This window comes from Kogia breviceps, chromosome 3, assembly GCF_026419965.1.
Source record: "Kogia breviceps isolate mKogBre1 chromosome 3, mKogBre1 haplotype 1, whole genome shotgun sequence".
Lineage (NCBI taxonomy): Eukaryota > Metazoa > Chordata > Mammalia > Artiodactyla > Physeteridae > Kogia > Kogia breviceps.
In genome coordinates, this window is record NC_081312.1 from 48,252,608 (window position 1) to 48,273,818 (window position 21,211).

The 21,211-nt window shown below is 33.6% G+C and overlaps 1 protein-coding gene across 1 annotated transcript in view; it reads right to left on the reverse strand.

Annotated features, from left to right (window-relative positions):
• Positions 1–337: 337 nt before the first annotated feature.
• Positions 338–21,211, reverse strand: part of GPR137C (G protein-coupled receptor 137C) — a 55,568-nt gene continuing 34,694 nt past the window's right edge. Inside the window, exons 4-7 of the mRNA XM_059057175.2 lie at positions 5,650–5,799; positions 4,287–4,412; positions 3,999–4,117; positions 338–2,985 (exon numbers count right to left, since the gene is read on the reverse strand). Of these exons, the coding sequence (XP_058913158.1) occupies positions 2,808–2,985; positions 3,999–4,117; positions 4,287–4,412; positions 5,650–5,799 (573 nt within the window). The 3' untranslated portion in view covers positions 338–2,807. The remainder of the gene's footprint in view (positions 2,986–3,998; positions 4,118–4,286; positions 4,413–5,649; positions 5,800–21,211) is intronic.

The following is a 21,211-nucleotide window of genomic DNA, read 5'->3' on the forward strand; positions in this document are numbered from 1 at the left end:
TCCAGGTATTTTCCTCTTTTCTATGGTAGCACTAGGCTTCTTATCCTTACATGATAGAAACTCAATCGGTGTAGTCTGTTAAGAGAGATTAAGAAAACCAGACCTCCAGATAAAAGCACAAACACTTTTATTTTTAACAGTAGTGTTTTGTTACAATTTAGTGAAACAACAAATAAATACATTCATTGGCCACAGCTATACTTTTACAACCAGTTTGAAACTGATTATATAGTTGAGAAACACCATTAAACAATAAAAAAGGCAGCTATGCATAAAAAAGCCACTTTAGCTATAAATTACATTTTTCATAAAACTACTACCAGCTATAATGAGTGGCAAGAGTTTCAAAATTAATGACCACCCAAATGAAACGATAAAAACAAGTACTGCTAACCACTGTAAAAATTACACACTTAAGCAATGAAATTCTCTGTTCTAATTAATGAACCAAAAAGGTTTGAAATTGTCATCATGTGCTTCAGTGCAGGATGAACAGGGAATCGATAGCCCTTTGATTTTAAAACAACTCCTTCTTTCGAGACCAGACTTAAAGTGCTCCTAGTGCTTTGGAATTTTTAAGCAAAAACTGGGCCAGAAGTTTACCTTTTTTGTCTTTGGTGATATATTGTGGGAGATGTGTATAAGGAGGCAAATGCAAGAATTCAGGTACCCTGGTCAGGGGTAAGAAATTTACAAATCTCAGATTTGGAAGAATCAACTAATGCAGCTGAAAGAACCAAGTTATTTTATCTGAAATATTTTTTAAAAGTAACCTTTGCTTATTTGGTCAAATAGGAGCATTATCTAGGGAAGTCTAGGGAAGCTTTACTAGAAAATAATTTACTTTATCACTTTGAACCCCGAGGACTAACAAAGGCAACACAGATCTTCTCACATAGTTCTAGATAATTAGATATCTAACATTATTGGGAAAATAAATAGTTGGCATTCCGAAAAGAAACCCAATAACTGAAGTTGCAATCAAAATATACTCAGGTAAGTGCATATTATGTTGTTCTGTTACTACCAAGGTTAACTTCTATATTATAAATTTTTAAATAATTTGGTTGCATTGAGAGAATTTATTATAAATAAACCCGAAGTAACATTTATAAGTTTATGCTTTTGACTGAATTCAGAATCATTTTGTATGATAAAAAGATGAAATTTCTTTGGCTGTGTACCAGCCTTCCAAAAGATTAAAAGCATTATAAATTTCATTTTTGCTGGGGTTTCACTTATTGTTATACTTTTATGAAGTTACTGAATCAATTAATCAAAAAGTTGAAAGGTATTTTTTGTAAGAGTAGAAATAAAACATAACTTTCTAATCAAAGTAAAGACAGAAAAGGATAGTTGTATTAGTTCCAGTTCTGAAGAAATAGATCAGCAAACAATTGTATATATAGTTAGTCATCTTTAAGCATGTTGTGACAACTTCCCAGTGTGCCCGTTACCTTGGCATCTTGAGGTATTCAGCATCTACTTCTTTCCATATAGACACTGGTAGAAAGTGCATTTTAAAATTCTCTATTACCTTAGCTTACCATGTATTATTTTTTAGATCCAAGATAGGACATTCAAGACAGTTTTAATGTAATTCTAAAAGTATTCCAATATTGTGAACCACTGGTTTTATACTTACCTAGTTAGTACATTTACATAAGTTGTTCATTTAGTCTACTGCTGGAATTAATTTGAATTAAATTTAATTTGGCTTTGCCCATATACAAGATATAAAAGATGTGAAAACTAAAGGAGGAATTACATGTCTTACGAAGTATTGCACTTGAGTTCACTGCAATAACGTATCATGATTTAATTTACCTGAGGATAATCCTGATTCAATAGGAATAAGTAAGATTAGCTATATTTCGTTTCAGCTAAATTGAATGCCTTTGAAAATGTATTCATGTTTTAACTCAGAATTATACATTTTATGAATAGTTCTTAAATGCATCTGTAAACTTGTTTAGTCCCAAAAAGTTTCTACCGAAATCTCCCTATGCAAAAATTACTATTGCTTTCTTGAAGAATCATGCTTAAACTACTACATATATCTTAATCATACAAAATAATCACTTGACCAAGTCTACTCAAAGTAGCCACATAATTTTGACTGGTATACTTTCCTCTTGAAGAAACGACTGTGGCTTTCCAAAGAACACTGCTGGTCCTCACTGTAAAGGATTACTACTGTCATTTGTTTAAAATGATTATTTGAATAATTTCAGTTGGTACTGTACAATCATGCTTAAAAGAACTATCTTCAATGATTACATACCTTTTAGTGGATCTTTTAAAAGAATGGTACATTTGTATGCCTTCATTCTGTGCACTGTTCACACTATAAACTTTATTGGGTAAGAATTCCACATGGAGTACACTGCTGAATATACAGGCTTTGATTTTTGTAGGGAAATTGCCTCCTCGTTTGGTGTACAACATAATATCCCAATGTGAACACTGGGTATGACTTTGGGGGCTGCAGTGTACTCTTTCAGGACAAAGATAAAAGTGCAAATATGCAACTATGCATTTGACGTTCCAAAGTCAGGATGTTTGGAGGCCATCAAGTGCCTTAAGATCTAATCCCTCTTTTCTCCTGCTCCAAACTTTCCACTGCACTTCATTTTACCAGGACGAGGTCAAAAGTAACAGCCGTGTCCCCCACTGGACACGGCCACATTTCCAGGCTTTGTTTTCGGTTGCAACAGATAATGGAATGTTTATGTAGATGTAATTTAAACACACAGGATATACACATTCATGGAAAACGATTGAAGAATCACGACTTGGTAATGCCATCAGTTTTGTGGTGTTACATATAAGCTATGGTGATTGTTCATATCTAAATTACTACAAGTAAAGAGCAAAGGAGCAGTATCTGTCATAGGTCCATTCAGGTGGGGAGAGACTGTGTAACTGTTGCTGCCACACCCAGTCATGGTGCCATACCAGCCCAAACCTTGTGAATTTGATAAACTGCAACAAAAAAGGGCAAAAAAGCCAAAGGACTGTGATCAGGATGTAGTAAGTCATGTTGGCATTTTTGGTTTTCAATGAATTTTATAATACAGTTAGTATCGAATATATTGAAATATGTTCTTTGCCAAATAACGTAATGGCTCTCTACAAAATTCAATGACTTTTATTAATATCCTTGATTCTATATCACATATTAGAAAATAATGAATTAATACCACTCAAAACTAGTAGAACTTGATAATCAGATAATAACAATATAGTGCTTATTATGTAGTAGGTTCTATTCGAAGACATGTTTGTGTGTGTGTATATATATATGTATATGTGAATATACATACATATGTACAGTATGTTTACACACACATACACTCATTTAATCTTTACAACAATCCTATCAGATAGGTTCTATTATCATCCCTATCTTACAGATGAAAACAGACTAAAAAAACTGAGGTTAAGTAACTTGTCCAGATGAAGTGAGGATTATAGAAAGTGCTACATCAAACTCAAAGCATTATGTAGGTATGCATTAAGGCTCTCTCTTTGCACTGACACATAGCTAATGGTATGGACTTGCAAACATTTTGGAACAAGTAGGGCACACGAAGATTTTCCTATGGCACCTAAGCTTTGCAAGAGTTTTATCGAGGGTTTCTCTGTGGATTTTGAACAGCAGACTCAATATGGAAACATATAAAATCACTATAATAGTATTTCTTCCCTGCTCACCAACCCCCATCAGCTCTGAACTAACAAGGAATCCTGCAATGAAATGGTACTATTTTACCCCCAAGGGCATTTCTCAAATAAAGGTAATATATGGGCTTAGAATCAGCTGATAATTCCTTATAGTACAGGTCCCATTATGGGTTTAACATCTACTGTTCTAAGCTCCAATGTTAAATGAGCTTACTTATTGACATATATCAGCAAATCACCCTTTTCATATTTGGGTTAAAGCTTAGATTTGTTCTTTTGAATCTATGTCAGTACTAATTCAGTGCATCTACCTTCCTTCTCTTGAACTTCCCAGTCTTGGCAAGTCATCATCACTATCATATCGTCTTGGATTGTCAAAGAAGTATGCTCTGGAACTGTAACTGTGACTATTTATCATGCCAGAAGGTGCCTGTGAACAAAGTATTAGATAGTATAAGGAGATTTACTTTTCAACTAAGAAAGGAGGCCAGGATCTATAATGCTTTTTAGTCTTTGCCAAAAATAGAAAATCAATATAAATGTTCCATTATTTTTTAAAATAAGGAGAACAGATATTAGGTAATATTATGACATCATACCAAGTTCTGGTTTAATCTCTGTGCCCGGAAAAACAGTACCACCGACCATGCTGGCACATGTTCCCACAGAAAGAGGACCATTCCAAATACTATATACTCTTCTCCACTTATGTCTTTTACATGAGCCTGTAAATAGAATACGGCAGAACAATTCTAAAATCTGTTTTATGTGTAGGAAATCACCCTCCACAATCAACTTGCTTCAGGTAGGGTAAGTTAAAAAAACATCAACTTACAAGCACATAAAACTCTAAATTAATTTTCTATATTTTATGGTTTCTCATGTAATGATATTTATCCTTTAAAGGTCATAAAAATGCTTTGCTATTAAGTAGAATAAAGAGGTACTAACTTTCTCAATACATCAATTTATGAAAATATTTTAAATACATGGGTAATGGGATAGACGGTTTAGGCCCCATAGTCTAAGGAGAATTATAAAAGAGACTACTGGTTCCAGCTGCTCCAAAGGCAAAATAATTACATTTACCCTGAGTTATACCTGTAGAGAAATGTAACATGCAAGTCGCTCAGCTCTGTTTGCTACTTAAAAACATGCTTTGGGCTTAAAACTCCATGTTGGATTTGTTTCTATTCTAATAGATGTGAGAAGAGAGAAATGGGAAAAGGAGTGAAGGGAATCTGCTACATGGGACCACACGTGAAAATTCCTCCTTAGAAAGATAACTGAAATTCAGATAAAATATTATCCCACAATGCCTTAAATTCAGTACAAAGTTAAATTAATATAAAGATATGACATGTACCCATGTCAAAATGTACTTCTAGGAAAAGGATGGAGAATGCTGGGATGTCAAATATGCATAGCTAGGGCACCAGGAATCACTACAGAAAACACCTGGACACCCAGGGAACTACGAATACTCTCCCATTATCAAGACTGATAATGCCAGATTTTCATAAAAGTCATACATCTAAAACTGAAGCAAATATTTAGGTTATATGTAGCTCTTGGGTAAGAGAGAATTAATTTCATCCTAACAAATTAAAGACATAACCATATTCACTAGCTAATGACAGGAAACCAATTTATCTAGAGATATTTACACACTATCCTTTAAAAACTAGTAAAATAGGTTTATGACCAATAGATTTAAGGCACTGTTAGTATTATTAACAAAAAGAAAAGAAAACACTACTTTGGGAGAAGTTCTCTCTGAAGAATGATTTCAAGTGCCACATATAAATGAGGATTTTAAAACATAAAACTTTTAAGTATGATTACTGATAGTAGCTAGAGATTCCATAAAAGTGTTTGTAAGTCAAACACTTAAAACGTTCTCCTAGTCAGGCTAACTTCATTATCATATACTTAGATTGGCAATACATGCTAGATACTTACCTTATCTGAAAGATTATCCCAGCCATAATTAAATGGACTTTCTAATGTATCCTGAGATATGGTGATCACCACCAAATTATAACATGCTCTTGAAGAGTAGAGAAGAATGACTACAGAGCCTACGACAACAGTCTGGCACAGAGACATACCCTAAAAGAAAAGAATTCATCATCATGAAACCCCGCACATTTGTCGTGACAAGCCATTCATCCATATACAATATAGTCACCTCTGGCAATGCACTCCTAGAAAACACTGAGTGAGCACCAGTTGAAATAAACTCTTGATTATCTTGCTTTACAATTCCTATTTTTAGAACCACTTGTGTTTCAGCTACCCTGTTAATACAAATAAGTTCTTTGCCAACTTGCCCAGTGGCAGCTGGAGGAAGATTTTGTTCTGCCAAGGTTACCTTAAGTAGTATAGGAATAAACAACTTGGCAAAAGATCTGAGCTTTAATTGATATTAATCAGAGAGATAGTTTTGTCATAATGAGAAAAGAATGGGAAATAAAAGCATTAGTCCATTTGATACACTTAATTTCCAGTAAGATGAAAAATTAAAATAGAAATACAACTCCTGTGCTATTTGATTTATTCTATTAGATTCTGTTAGTTGATGTTACTCCTCTATTGATGCTGTTATGTTGATAACAAAATGATGCAGGCACCCAAATGCACTTTCAAATCCAAAATATTTTATTACTAAGGCTTTCACCATTTCCTCAAATACTGTAAATTGAGGGAAATTTGTCCTTCGTTTTTTTGTTCAGAACTTTATCAAGAATGGTCAACTATTTCAGAAAGGCATGAAACTGACAACAGTACTGCTTGTGGTATGTAAAGCACCAAAGCAACACACCTGTAACAGTGTGCATTTATAGCTGTCTCAGTCACAATTTCTATGTATAGATACAAGCATCTGACTACTACATTGCCCCAAATTTACACACTGAAATATTTATTAATTACTTTCCTTTTATTTCCTCTTTACATTACAGTTAGGGCAATTGCACTGAACATTTGAAGTTATGTAAGTATGTTAAACAATCTATTAATTTCAGGATAGAAATACGTTATTAAAAAGTTATTAGGGGCTTCCCTGGTGGCGCAGTGGTTGAGAGTCCGCCTGCCGATGCAGGGGACACGGGTTCGTGTCCCGGTCTGGGAAGATCCCACATGCCGCGGAGCGGCTGGGCCCGTGAGCCATGGCCGCTGAGCCTGCGCGTCCGGAGCCTGTGCTCCGCAATGGGAGAGCCCACAACAGTGAGAGGCCCGCATAACGCAGAAAAAAAAAAAAAGTTATTAGAAGGGGTCACTGGGTTTGGTAGGATTGAGAACCATTATTATAGCTGATTTCCTTACAAGAACAACACATTTTAGAGGTATATGAGAAGAAAGCAAACTAAAAGATGAAATATATCTTGAAAGATGTTGAAATAGCAAAAGAGTACCTTCTCTGAGCTGACCTACTACCATAGCAAAAAGGATGTGTGAAAATAAATAAAATTCTAGCAAGATGAAATTTTTTAATCAAGGCTAAAATTTTCTACAATGTGCATTTTTATTTTTGTGAATCCCCCCAAAGATGTTGTTAATAAAAAGCTAATCTAAAAGCAATCCAGTTTCCATTTTAAAAGTACTATATTATTAAAGAAAAGTTAGGTAGCAAGAAAGTTAGAATGCTGTAAGCGTTACTGTCCTTTAATGTAAGCTGTAAGCGTTACTGTCCTTTTATAGTCACTGCTTTGAGAAATAAAGTGACTGCTAAAAATACATCTTATAATATGGAGATACTCTGCTTATACTTGTAAATACTATAAAAACTACAAAAGTATGAGAAAAGAGCAAAGAATAATATCAAAGCAATTAATAAAATTGCAGTCAAATTACATACATATAAAAGAGAAAGAAGCCTACCGATTTAGAAAACAAAATAAGATCCTTCCCACAAAATACAGGATTATAAAACAAAAGATAAGGATTCAACCACCTGGAAAGTGCTGTCGAAAAGTTAAAGAAAATCTTCCTAAACTGAAAAGTCATGACAAACAATTCCACTCAGGAGCATTCCTCAAGGAATGATTCTCCCTTCCTCCACCTCTGACATCTACATACCACATTTTTAGAAATTCCACACTTGACAAGTAAAGAAGAGTTAGACCTCACTCCAGCACGCATATCATTAACTAGAGTTCAGTATTTGTTTACAGGTATTTTTAGATGCAGATATGCAGAAACCTCAACTTACCATTCATTGAGTTTTGACAAATGTGTATACAAATAGAGAACATCAGCATCACTCCCGAACGTTCCCTCACATCCCTCCCCCATCAGCCAACTCCCCAGCACAAATACTCTTCTGCTTTTGTCTTTTACCACAACTTAGTTCTGCCTACTCTAGAACTTCACATAAATGGAATCATAGGATATGAACTCCTTGTGTAGGTATCATTCACTTAGCATAATGTTTTGAGATTCATCCATGTTTTTGGATGTACCAGTAGTTAGGTGTTTGTATTGCTGAGGTGGACAATTAGGGTGACCAACTCCTGGTTTGCTCATAAGTTTCCTATTAAAAAAAAAAAGTTTCCTAGTTTTCGACTGAAAGTCCCACGTTCCCCAAAACTTCTCAGTTCCGGGCAAACCAGGACAGTTAGCTACACTAATTCCACTGTATAATTACATGAATTTGTTTACATGAGAATTTGTTTATCCATTTTTTCTGTTGATGGACTGTTTCTGTGAATGTTCTTATTCAAATCTTTTTCTGGACATACGCTGCTTTCACTTCTTTTAGGTAAATACCTAACAGTGGAACTGCTGGGTCATACGGTAGGTATAAGTTCAGCTGTATAAGAAACTGCCAGATCTTTTTCCAAAATGGATGTACTTCCAAAAAAGTATGGGAGTTCCAGTTGTTCCAATTCCTAGACAACATTTGGGATTGTCAATCTTTTTCATTTTAGCCACGCTGGTGGATGTTTTGGTTTTAATTTGCATTTCCCCGGATGACTAATGATATTGTGCTTATTGGCCATTTGTATATCCTTTGTGAAAAGTCTGTTCATATCTTTGACCATTTTTAAATTGGGTTGTCTTTTTGAAAATTATTGAGTTATAGGCAGTCTCTATGTATGCTGGAAATGAGTTCCTTATCAGATGTACGTATTGCAAATATTTTCTTGAAGTCTGTGGCTTGCCTTTGCATTTTCTTAGTCTTGTCTTTTGATGGGAAATTTTAAATTTTAATTAAGTCTAGTTTATGAATTTATTCTTTTGTGGTTACTTTCAATGACCTGCCTAAGAGATCTTTGCCTATACCCAAATTGTAAAGATAGTCTCCTGTGTTTGGTTTTAAAAGCTTTAGAATTTTTTCAGTTATATTTAAGTTTGCGATCCATTTTGAATTTGTGTGTGTATAATATGAGATGGAGCTAAAGTTTCACTTTATTTCATGTGGATAACCAGTTCTTCCAGCACTACCAGCTAAAAAGATTTCCTTTCCCTTTGAATTGCTTTAGCTTCTTTGTCAAAAATCAGACTATATAAGTGTGGATTGTTTCCAGGCTCTCTATTCTGTTTCATTGATCTGTTTTATGCCAGTAACACACTGTCTTAATTAGTGTAGCTTTATACTAAGTTACAAAGTCATGTAGTCTAAGTCCTCTTCTTTTTCAGAGTTACCTTCTGCACTGTTCAATATAATAGCCATTAGCCACATGTGAGTACTTACATATTTACATTTAAACTAAATTAAATTAAAAGATCGGTTTCTTTCGGACTAGTCCTCTTTTGAGTGCTCAGTAGTCACATACTGAACAGTGCAGATTTAGAATATTTTCATCATCGCATAAAGTTCTATTGGAAAGTGCTATTTTTAAAGTATTTTGGGTCCTTTCTATTTCCATATAAATTTTAGAATAAACTTGTCAATTTCTATTTTTAAAACCTCAAGATAGTATTATGATTGGGATTGCATTGAATCTATAGATCATTTTGGGGAGAATTGCCATCTTAAAAATACTGCATCTTCCAATCCATGAACAATGGTCTTCATTGATTTATGTCTTTTTAATTTCTCTCAGCATTATTTTATAGTTTTTAGTATAGAGGTATTGCTTGTTTTATGCAAAATTTATTCCTAAGTATTTTGGTTTTTTATGCTATTAATGTTATAGAATTGCTTTTTGAATTTCTTTTTCTAACTGATTGCTTCTGGTGTATATGTAAATACAATGTAATATTGTATTTTGACTTTGTGTCGTGAGAATTTGCTAGTAGCTGTTTAGTAGATTCCTTAGGATGCTTTACATAAACAATCATGTTATCTGCAATTAGAGACAGTTTTACTTCTTAATTTCCAATTTTATACCTTTTTGCTTTTCTTGTTTTATTAGAATATTGAATAGAAATGGTGAGAGTGGGCATCCTTGCTTTGTTCCCAACCTTAGGGGAAAAACATTCAATACTTTAAGTATGACACTGATTGCAGGTTTTTTATAGACCTCCTTTATCAGATTAAGGAACATTCCTTCTATTCCCTGTTGGTTGAACATTTCATTGTTGTTATTTTTAAATCATGAATTTTATTCATGTTATTAAATTTTTAATAATCATGTTATTTTAAATCATGAATTTAAAATTCATGGTGTTGAATTTTGTCAAATGTTTTTTCTACATCTATTCAAATGATTACTTGGTTTTTCTCCTTTGTTCTCTCAAGGTAGTGAATTACAGTGACTGATTTTCAAATGTTAAACCAATGTTGCATTCCTGGGATAAACTCTTTTTAGTCATGATGTATTATCCTTTTTATATGTTGCTTAAATTCTGAATATCTAAGTATAAGGGATACTAGTGTATAATTTTTATTTGTTTAATAATGTCTTTGTCAAGTTTTGGTATCAGAGTAATGCTGTTCTCATAAAACATGTTAGGAAGTGTTCCTTTCTCCTCTATTTTCAAAAGAGTTTGTTTACCATTGGTGTTAGTTCTTCTTTAAATATTTGATAAAATTAACCAGTGAAACCATCTAGGTTTGGAGTTTTGAGGGAAATTTCTGATAACAAATTCAATTTCCTTAATAAATATGGGGCTATTTATATTTGGTATTTTATCTTTAATTAATTTTGTTATGTTGTATTTTTTAAAAATTTGTCCATTTCATCTAAGTTGTCAAATTTATCCACAAGGAGTTGCTCGTAATATTCCCTCATTTTTCTTTTAATGTCTATAACATCTATTGTGATTGTCCCTCTTTTATTCATGGTATTGGCAATTTGTATTTTCACTCTGCCTTTTTTGGTACATCAAATTTGTTGATCTATTAGAAGAATTAACTTTCGGCTTTAATTTCTCTATAGTTTATTTTCTGTTTCATTGATTTCTATTTTTATCTTTATTATTTCAGTCCTTCTACTTACTTTGGGCTTACTTAAAAACAAAACACAAAAAACTTTTTCATAGTTTCCCCCAGTTGTTTCTAAGGTGAAACCTTAGGTCACTGATTTTATATCTTTCTCCTTTTCTAATATAGCACTTAAAGCTGTATTTTTCTCTTCAAGCATTATTTTAGCTGCATCCCACAAATATTGGTATATTGTTTTTCACTATTCTTCAGTTTGAAATATTTTCTAATTTCCCTTGTGATTTCTTCTTCTTCCCATGGGTTATTTGTAATTAAGTTGCATAATTTCTAAATATTTGGATTTTTAAGAAGATATCATGTTGTTATTGATACTTAATTGCATTGTGGCCAGATTACATTCTTTAATTCCAGTCCTTTTCATTCTTTGATTGATACCTGTCTTATGGTCCACTGTATGGTTTATTTTGATGACCATTTCCATGATCAACTGCAAAGAATGTATATTCTCCAGTTATTGGGAGTCAGTTGGCTCAGGGGTGTTGATAGTGTTGTTCAGATTTTCTATGTATACTGATTTTTTCTTTTATCAACTTCTGAGTATGGGGCATTAAAATCTCCAACTATGATTGTAGAGATTTTTTCCCCTTTTTTTCTTACTATTTGGTAAGTCTTTTTTCCCCTCTTTATTCCTACTATTTGGCTTCATGTACACATTTATGATTTTTATGTCTTTCTGATGAAATGTACCTCTTTATATTTGGTAACATTCTTTGCTTACCTTTTTATATCTGGTAATACCCTTTGTCTTGAAGTCTCTTTTATCTGATATTAAAGTGCCTTTTAATACTTACTGAATGAATAGTATATTAGTTTCCATCTAATTATTTTTAACTTATATCTGTCTTTATATTTATTTAAAGTGCATTCCTGAAGCCAGAGTATAGATGGGTCTTGTGTTTTTAGAAATTCATTTTGACAGTCTCTACATTTTAACAGGAGTGTTTACTCCATTAACATTTAATATAATTAGTGATATGTTCAGATTTAGGTCTTACATTTTACTATTTGCTTTCTGTTTGCCCTTCTTGTGCTTTGCTGTTGACATTGTTTATTTGTTGTTCCTCTATCCATCATTTTCTGCATTCTTGTGGGTTAACTGAATATTTTTTAGAACTCCATTTTAATTTATCTATTGAACTTTTAACTATACTTTTCTATTTCTTTGTTTTCTTTTGTTTTGCTTTTTGCCTTAAGTGGTTGTTCTAGGGCAACAGTTCTTAAAGTGTGGTCCAGGGACCTTAAAGATCAAAATCAAAATGATTAAAAAAAAGAGTACTAAGATATTATTTGCCTATTATATTCTCATTCTCTTTTGTATATACAGCAGAGTTTCCCAGTGACTCTATGATATGTGATGGTGTCAACAATCTGTGTACATGTGTGTTCTTGTGTTTTCTAGATTCCTGATATAATAGAATTAGGGTATAAATATATGCATTATCACAGATTAACTCAGCTTGTTTTCTGTACCTTTACTGGGTTCTTGTTAGTTCTCTTTGGTTATACCTGCTATATCTGATAAAACCTCATTATTACCAAACAAGTAGTTATTTTGAAATCCTAAAATTTTCCTTGTATCTACATGGCAGCACAACAAGAATAGGTACAATTTACAGATTTGTTTTATAATATTTAAAATTTTTTTTCAAACACTTAAAATTTTTTAAATTTAATATTAAACTATTTTAGAAATTAATCATTTTACTCTAAGATGAAAAATTTATAATTTTTTTCATATTTAAGAATGGATTGTTGGCTGAGGATTGGGGACTTACTGTTTCATTGTACAAAGTTTCAGTATGGGATGATGAAGATGTTTTGGAGATGGACAGTGGTGATGGTTGCACAACAGTGTGAATGTACTTAATGCCACTGAACTGTACATTTAAAAATGGTTAAAATGGTAAATTTTATGTTATGTATATTTTGTCACAATAAAAAATATTTTTCTCTACATACAGCTTCTTTGTTTACCTCTAAGATGCTGAGAAAGATGAAAGTGTTAGAATTCTCTGGTTCAATGAAGAAAGAAATCTACATCAAAGTAATCTGGTGAAACTGATTTCTTGTTTTGTTTTATCAAATGAAGTGCAATGAAAAATAACTTTCAATAGGTTTTATAAACATTAATAATTTACCTTATTGTGTCTGCTGTAACAGAACATTATGTCCAAGTTAAGATGCAGCATCATTTTGAGACCAATCATTCAGAGTTTAAAGCAAAAGGAATTGAAATCTTAAATGCAGGTGTGGTGAGCACTTTAAACACCACAAATTGTTTTTATTACTTTCCAAACTAGAAATTAAAAAGCCACTCAGGCATTTCACAGGCTAAATTACTATATTGCATCGGCTGGCGAAGCACTCATAGTAGCTGAGAGACTAGTAAAGCCTTGTACAGTTAATATTGCTGAATGCCTGCTGGATGAAAAGTCCATAAAAGAAATTATGGCATTGTCATTTTCCAAGATAGAAATTCACTGATTCAAAGATTTAGCTGAAAACATAGTGATTTAATGTCTTGTCAACAGACTTGTATTTTTGCCTTACAAATATATTAATCTGATATAGAAGGACTAATTTTGTTTATATTCATAATTTTTTAAATATTCAAACTTCATTCATCATTTTGTTTACATTCATTCAGTAGCAACTAATCATCCAAGAGGGCATTCTTTTATGTCAATACCTGAGAAGAAACAAAAGTAGTACTGAAATATTCAAAGTGTTGAAAATTCTTCTGATTGTTTATCCTGGGCCAATTGTACTGATAATCTCTGTTTATCCTGGGCCAATTGTACTGATAATCTCACTAATGGTACAAAAGCAATGGTGGGTAAAACTTTTGGTCTTAGCACAAATCAATGCAGTGTCACCAAACTGTATTGTATTCTTCACTACTATGCACTCCCAGTTAAAAAAGAAAGCTTCACTTAAGAATCTCCTTGATGAAGGGACTTCCCTGGTGGTACAGGGGTTGAGAATCCACCTGCCAATGCAGGGGACACGGGTTCGATCCCTGTTCCAGGAAGATCCCACATGCCGCAGAACAACTAGGCCTGTGAGCCACAACTACTGAAGCCCGCTCACCCTAGAGCCCGTGCGCCGCAACTACTGAGCCCAAGTGCTGCAACTACTGAAGCCTGCATGCCTAGATCCCGTGTACCGCAGCAAAAGAAGCCACTGCAATGAGAAGCCTGTGCACTGCAACAAAGAGTAGCCCCTGCTCTCTGCAACTAGAGAAAGCCCATGCGCAGCAATGAAGACCCAATGCAGACAAAAAAAAAAAAAAAAGAAAGAAAGAAAAAAAGAATATCATTGATGAAGCAGTGAAAATATTTACTAAATATTGACCCTAGAGTATGTGTCTATTTAAAATTCTGTGTGATGAAATAAGACACGCACTTAAAGAAATTCTGCTGCATCCTGAAGCATAGTAGTTGTCTTGAGGAGAAGCACTTACATGATTACTTGACTTGTGAGCTGAACTAACCACTTTTTTCATGAAATCCCATTTTCTACTTAACTGACAGCTATGGCAGACAAACAATGGTTATTCAGACTTGGTTCATGGGCATATATTTTTTGAAAAATAAATGAAATGAGCCTGTCATGTCAAAGAAAATATCTGACAGTATTTATGGCCAATGATGAAATATGAACTTTCAAGTGAAAATCAGAATTTTTGAAAACTTGTAAGCATTTGTATCCACTGTAAGACTGGCAGCTTCCCAAAACTTAAATACTTTTCTGAGATTGCTGGTGATATTAAAAAATGTGATTTGGGTTAGTGTCTAATGAAATGTATCAACATTTTGAAGATCTGTGACCACTCTTTTCTAATGATCAATGCATGATGTTACAAACTCATTCAAAGTGCAAGATAGACCAATGGAGAGTACAGAAAGTTCACTAATACCATTTTAGATTCCACACAGCAACTAACCTTTAAGAAACCTCCACTTCAGAGTTTTGGTGTAGTATTAAAGAAGAATATCCACAATTATCTGAAAAGGCTATTAAAATTCTCCTCCATTTTCCAACTACATATATTTGTGAGGATGGATTTTCTTCATATACTTCAACCTAAACAACATATCACAACAGATTGAATGCAGAAGCAGACATGAAAATCCAGCTGTCTTCTATTATGTCAGACATTAAAGAGATTTGCAAAATGTATAACAATGTCAATCTTCTCACTATTTATTTTTGTTTTGGAAAATATAATTATTTAGCATAAAATATTATTCATGTTAACATATAATGGATTTATTACTGGCATTTTAAATGAATTAATAAATGAAAATTTTTAAATTTTCTCAATTTTTTAAATAAAATGTATATATAGGTAGATATAATCTACATAAACAAAAGCTCTTTGGGGTCCTCAATAATTCTTAGGAGTGTAATGGGATCTTGAGACCAAAAAGTTTGAGAATCACTGCTCTAGGGATTATAATATATATCCTTAACTTTTCACAGTCTAAGCAATAGTTAATATCATACCACTTGATGTAAAATGTAAGAATTGCAACCATATAGGCCCTGTCCTTGATGCTCTAGTGCTATAGTTGTTATATATACTATATAGAGAATTATGTATTATATCTACATATGTAAACCTCACATTATGTTAAAATTTTTACTTTGCACAGTCACATTTATTTTAAAGAAATTAAGAAATTATATTTACCCACATATTTATTATTTCTTCATTCCTTCCTGAAGAGCTAAAATCCAAGCCGATTTTATTTCCCATCAGTCTGTAGAATTTTCTTAGCATTTCTTGTGTAGTATAGTATAGGTCTGTTGGTAATGAACCCTCTTAGTTTTCTTTTATCTGAAGATTTTTTTATTTCTTCATCATTCTTTATGAATATTTTCATTTGATGTAGATTTCAGAGTTGACAGCATTTTTCTTTCAGCATTTCAAAGATATTGTTTCCAAGTTTTCTGGCTCCATTATATCTGATGAGAAGTGAGTGATCATTTGAATCAATGTTCCCTTATGTATATGTCATTTTTCTTTACTCTCAAAATTTTCTTTTTCTTTTTGGTTTTAAGCACTTTGAGTACAATGAACTTAGGTAAGATTTTCTATATATTTATCCTGATTGGGCTTAGTCGAGCTTCATGAAACTATAAATTTATGTCTTTCATCAAAACTGGAAAATTTAGTTCATAGTTCTTTAAATATTTTTTTCCAATCTCATTTTCTCCCTCTTTTCCTTTGGGAATTCCAATTATACATAATTTGGCTCTGAGGCTCTGTTCATTTTATTATCATCTTTACCCCCAATATCCTCTGTCCTTCAGATTGGATAATTTCTGTTGATTTAAGTTCATTGAATCTTCTTTCATCTCCAATCTGCTGCTAAGCACAACTAGTGACTATTTAAATATTGTATTTTTTAATTCTAAAATTTCTGGTAGTTTTAAAAAATAGTTTCTATTTCTCTGAGATTTCTTATTTATTCATTCATTCAAGTATATTTTCCTTCACATCCTTGAGCATATTATAAAATCTTTGTCTGATAAATCCAACATCTGGGTCATCTGTGGGGGACTGCCACCAATGATTGCTTTTCGAGTTTTGATTTTTGTTCTTGAGAATGAGTTAAGCTTTTCCTGTTTCTTCATGTATCTAGAGACCTTGGATTATGTTTTGGATATTGTGAGTGCCATGTTTTAGAGTCTGGATGCTGTTATAGTCCTCTGAAAAGTATTGATTTTTCTTTTTTTCCCTTAATTTTTTTTTATTTTTAGCAAATAATTAACCTGGCTAAACTCAAACCCCAAACTATCTCCCATGAATGGATAGCAGCTGAAATCTCAGTTCAACTTCTTTACCCTTAACTGTGATGCTGCTTGGAGTATGTCCTGCACATGCTTAGTTCAGGTATCAGATAAAAATTTGGCAGAGTTTATAATCAGAATTTGGGGCTTCCTCTATCTGGCTATCTTCTTCCCGAGATTTCCCACTCACTTTCCATCTGGAATAGTTTCTTGAATTTTGTCCTATGATTCTTCAAGCAAGTAAAATAGCAGGTTTCTCTTCAAGTTTTGGCTGCCCCATGGATGGGACTTTACCTCAGGCTAGAAGCTGTAAAAAATAGGAAACTCACTCAGTGTCGGTTCCTTCTTCTAAGGGTTTGCTCTCCAGTTCCTTCAGTACTTTTTATATTTTGTCCAAAATTTATCTTTGCTTTCTGTAGAAGGTTGGGTCCAATGGAAGCTACTCAGCCAATACCAGAAGTAGAACCCTGCACATAGTTTTTGAATTCCTCTCACAAACGCTACTTCCATTTTGAAATTAGAATGCCAAACTAAGCGTCAAAAATAAGAAAATAAGGTCGTCTCAATTAGTAAATTTTAAAATGTATTTTGATAATTATAAGGCCTAAAACAGTCTCAAAAAGAGTTTCACGGTGCTAAGACACAATGAAATTAGATCTCTGGCTCCTATGACCCTACCATTACAGAATAGATGACTTTTAGTGGATGGACCTTATAACCATGGAAAAATAAAAAATTCTGAAAATGCTGGCTGGTCTAGTAAAAGAGTCTAGAAGTATAAGGGAAAGCTACTTGAGCTTAGGAGTAGATAAAAGATATAAACCCAGGGTTGTAAGCAGGGATTTTTCAAATGGGACAAGTGCATGGAGGGTTGGCTCAGCAACAGAATAGAACAGAAGAGGAAATAAGGCTTGGGGTATAAGAACTGGAGTAATGAAAGCAGTAAATTAAAGAAGTACCACAGCTTAAGATAGATAAAGAAAATCCCAGTGACTCAGGAGAGAAATTATAACAGAATATTGGGAAGGTGGCGGTCATTCCTATTACAGAGGATGATGCAGCCTCTATTTTTTTTTACCACCAGCCTCACCAAATTCTGGTGAAGTCATATTTCAGGGTGGTGGAAGTGAGACACTTGGCATTTTAGCCTATTTCTTTAATTATGGCCTAAATTACCATACACTCCTTTAGTCTTATAGGATCAGCTGGTCTGCATGAAAGATCAGAAATGTAGTTTAGGGCTTCCCTGGTAGCGCAGTGGTTGAGAGTCCGCCTGCCGAGGCAGGGGACACGGGTTCGTGTCCTGGTCTGGGAAGATCCCACATGCCGCGGAGCAGCTGGGCCTGTGAGCCATGGCCGCTGAGCCTGCGCGTCCAGAGCCTGTGCTCCGCAGTGGGAGAGCCCACAACAGTGAGAGGCCCACGTACCGCAAAAAAAAAAAAAAAAAAAAAAAAAAAAAAAAAAAAATGTAGTTTAGCTGAATGTTATTGTGTCTCTGCAAGATGCTAATGATGCCACCGATCCTAATACATTAATTAATATGGCTCAAGGATTGAGTGAACATGGGACAGAAAGGTTTATATAGTAATTAAAACTGTTAGACATTCGGGAGAGAGAGAGAAAATGCATTATTTGTAAATGGCTAACTGGGCAGGGAGATAAGCTGACCTTGAGTCAGATAATGATTCCTTTTACACTCTTATCCAGGTATAAAATTGTATGTGTCCTTGACCAGAGATGTAAGCCTGAAAGCTTAACTTTTATTCCCACCCCACCTTTGAGTGGTCTTTCATGTAGATAATTCCAACTTGCCATTATAGGGACTAAGCATCTACCATTGGTTTATACCTTTTTGTGCCAATCAGTTATTTTTTCCATTAAAAATGATATGTCTCCTATATTCTTATAAATATGCTTATTTTTTTCTAAAATGGAAAGGAATATTAGAATAAAAATAATTTTATTGTATGCATTTTAATGTTAAAAGTTATATTATAATTCTGATAAAAGTAAATAAATTCAAATATACCACAGAAATCATACAAATAAAGGCAAAGCAAACAGCAATAAAAAAACCTTAGGGCTTCCCTGGTGGCGCAGTGGTTGAGAGTCCGCCTGCCGATGCAGGGGACACGGGTTCGTGCCCCGGTCCGGGAAGATCCCACATGCCGCGGAGCGGCTGGGTCCGTGAGCCATGGCCGCTGAGCCTGCGCGTCCGGAGCCTGTGCTCCGCAACAGGAGAGGCCACAACAGAGAGAGGCCCGCGTACCGCAAAAAATACAACAAAATACCCCCCAAAACCCAAAAACCTTAATGGGAGAAAAGGATCAATACCAACAAACAATCATATCAATTAATATAAACTATTTGTTTACCCTATAAAGAGTTTGTAAAAAAAGAAACTATAATATTTTGTTTAAAGTTAATGAGACACATTTGAAATGTCAGCAATAGACAAAAACTTAAAAGCTAATATCAAGAAAAGAAAAAAAATAAAAAGGCCATTACATAATTTAAACAATACATGTTCCAAAAATTTCTAAGAAAAATGAGTTAAACAATGAAATGTAATCTATCAGAGACTTCAACCCTTACAAAATCTGTGTGGGATGGGATATAAATAGAGTCAAATAAAATTATAATAAATTATTTAAAAGAGAGATCCTGTTCTTCAGTAATCCTTATTCTTTTACACTGTTCCTTTTGAGAATTTGATTACATATACAGAATCTGTCTCCAGATACAATTTGCCAACAATTTCAGGTATTCAAGAACTTCCTGAAGCTACATTACCATCCCTTAGTACACATTAGGATAATAATGGTTAACATTTGTAAGTTAGCTCATTCCCAAGTGCGAGGTATTATACTAAACACTTTATATGCATTTTAATTAAATTCTTATAACACCTTTATAAGGTAGGTACTACTTTTACCTTCAAACAACCTATGAGATCAATACTGTCATTATTTCCATTTTACAGATCAGGAGAGTGATGCTTAGATGTACTGTTACTTGTGCAATGTCATACAGCCAATGAGCAGGAGAGATGGGATTTATTTAGATCCTTATCTCTCTGATCCCAGGTTTCCAGCTCTTAATCACTATGACATACTGTCTCTCACTAAGGTCTTTTCATATTAATTAAAAAATCAATATACCTGAAAAAGAGATATAAACATATCCCAAAGTATATCCAATCCCATTTTTTATTTATATCACCCTCATTGCAAAAGAGAATTTGAAGTAGTTACAGAGATAAACACAGAATAAAAAATAAACATAGGAATGTGCGGGGGTGGGGTAAGAAAGTGAGATGAAACTAGAGGTAGACCCAGAACCAAAAATGAGTATCATAAGGTCATCTACGATTGATATAAAGGTGAGTCACATATTTGCCTCTGAACAACATAGTCGCCAGGGAAAAGAAGAATTTAATCAATAATGTTTTACTTAGTACTGAATTGGAGGAAAAGATCTTTTCTAGGGAACGTTAATTGTATGGACAATATCCTTAACAACATAATACAGTAGAGACTTTAAGATAAATGTTTCTTACAAGAATTTCGTACATATTTCTTGACGTAGGCCAAAGCACAATGTCACAGTATATGTTGGGAAAGACAATTCTATCCAGGGCACAATGCAGTCTCAGAATACAACTCTAATGAACTGGATTGGGCAGAGGAGAAGATATGGAATAGACAGGGAAATGGACAGACTGTACATCCTTCAGGTAATTTTTCCAGCAATTAAGCCTTTGAATTTAGCAGTTGATAGTAAATTTTTTCTAACAAGAACCTGGAGTACAGAAATTCTACATTGTTTAGTAGGCCACATTCGTATGCATGAACAATCAAGCAGAGGGTAAAACTGATAATTTCTTATGGAGGCTGGGGGGCCTGAAGAGGACAGATATCTGAATTTTAGACTTTCCACTAAAGGGAGTGTAGAGATAGTATCTATCTATATGTAGAGATAATGTGTAATTTGCACTGATGTGTAAATATGTAGTATTTGAGACATGGCTGGAATCCAAACGGAAAATTTTCTTTGTTTTTGTTAAATAAGAGTGTTGCTATAATATAACGATATTATGGAAAGCTGCCAAGGCAGTACTTGAGAAAACATATTGCTCTTAATACCTTTATTAGTTTACAAAATAATAAATTAAGTATCTATATAAGAACATAGATATGGAACAACGTAACAAAAATTTAAAAATGAAAGAGCAGAAATAAACTATTCAAATTGACAATAACTAATATTTAAAACGCAAGTTAGAGTTGCTACTTTGAAAAAGAACCAAATCACAGCACTGTTTTAGTTGCT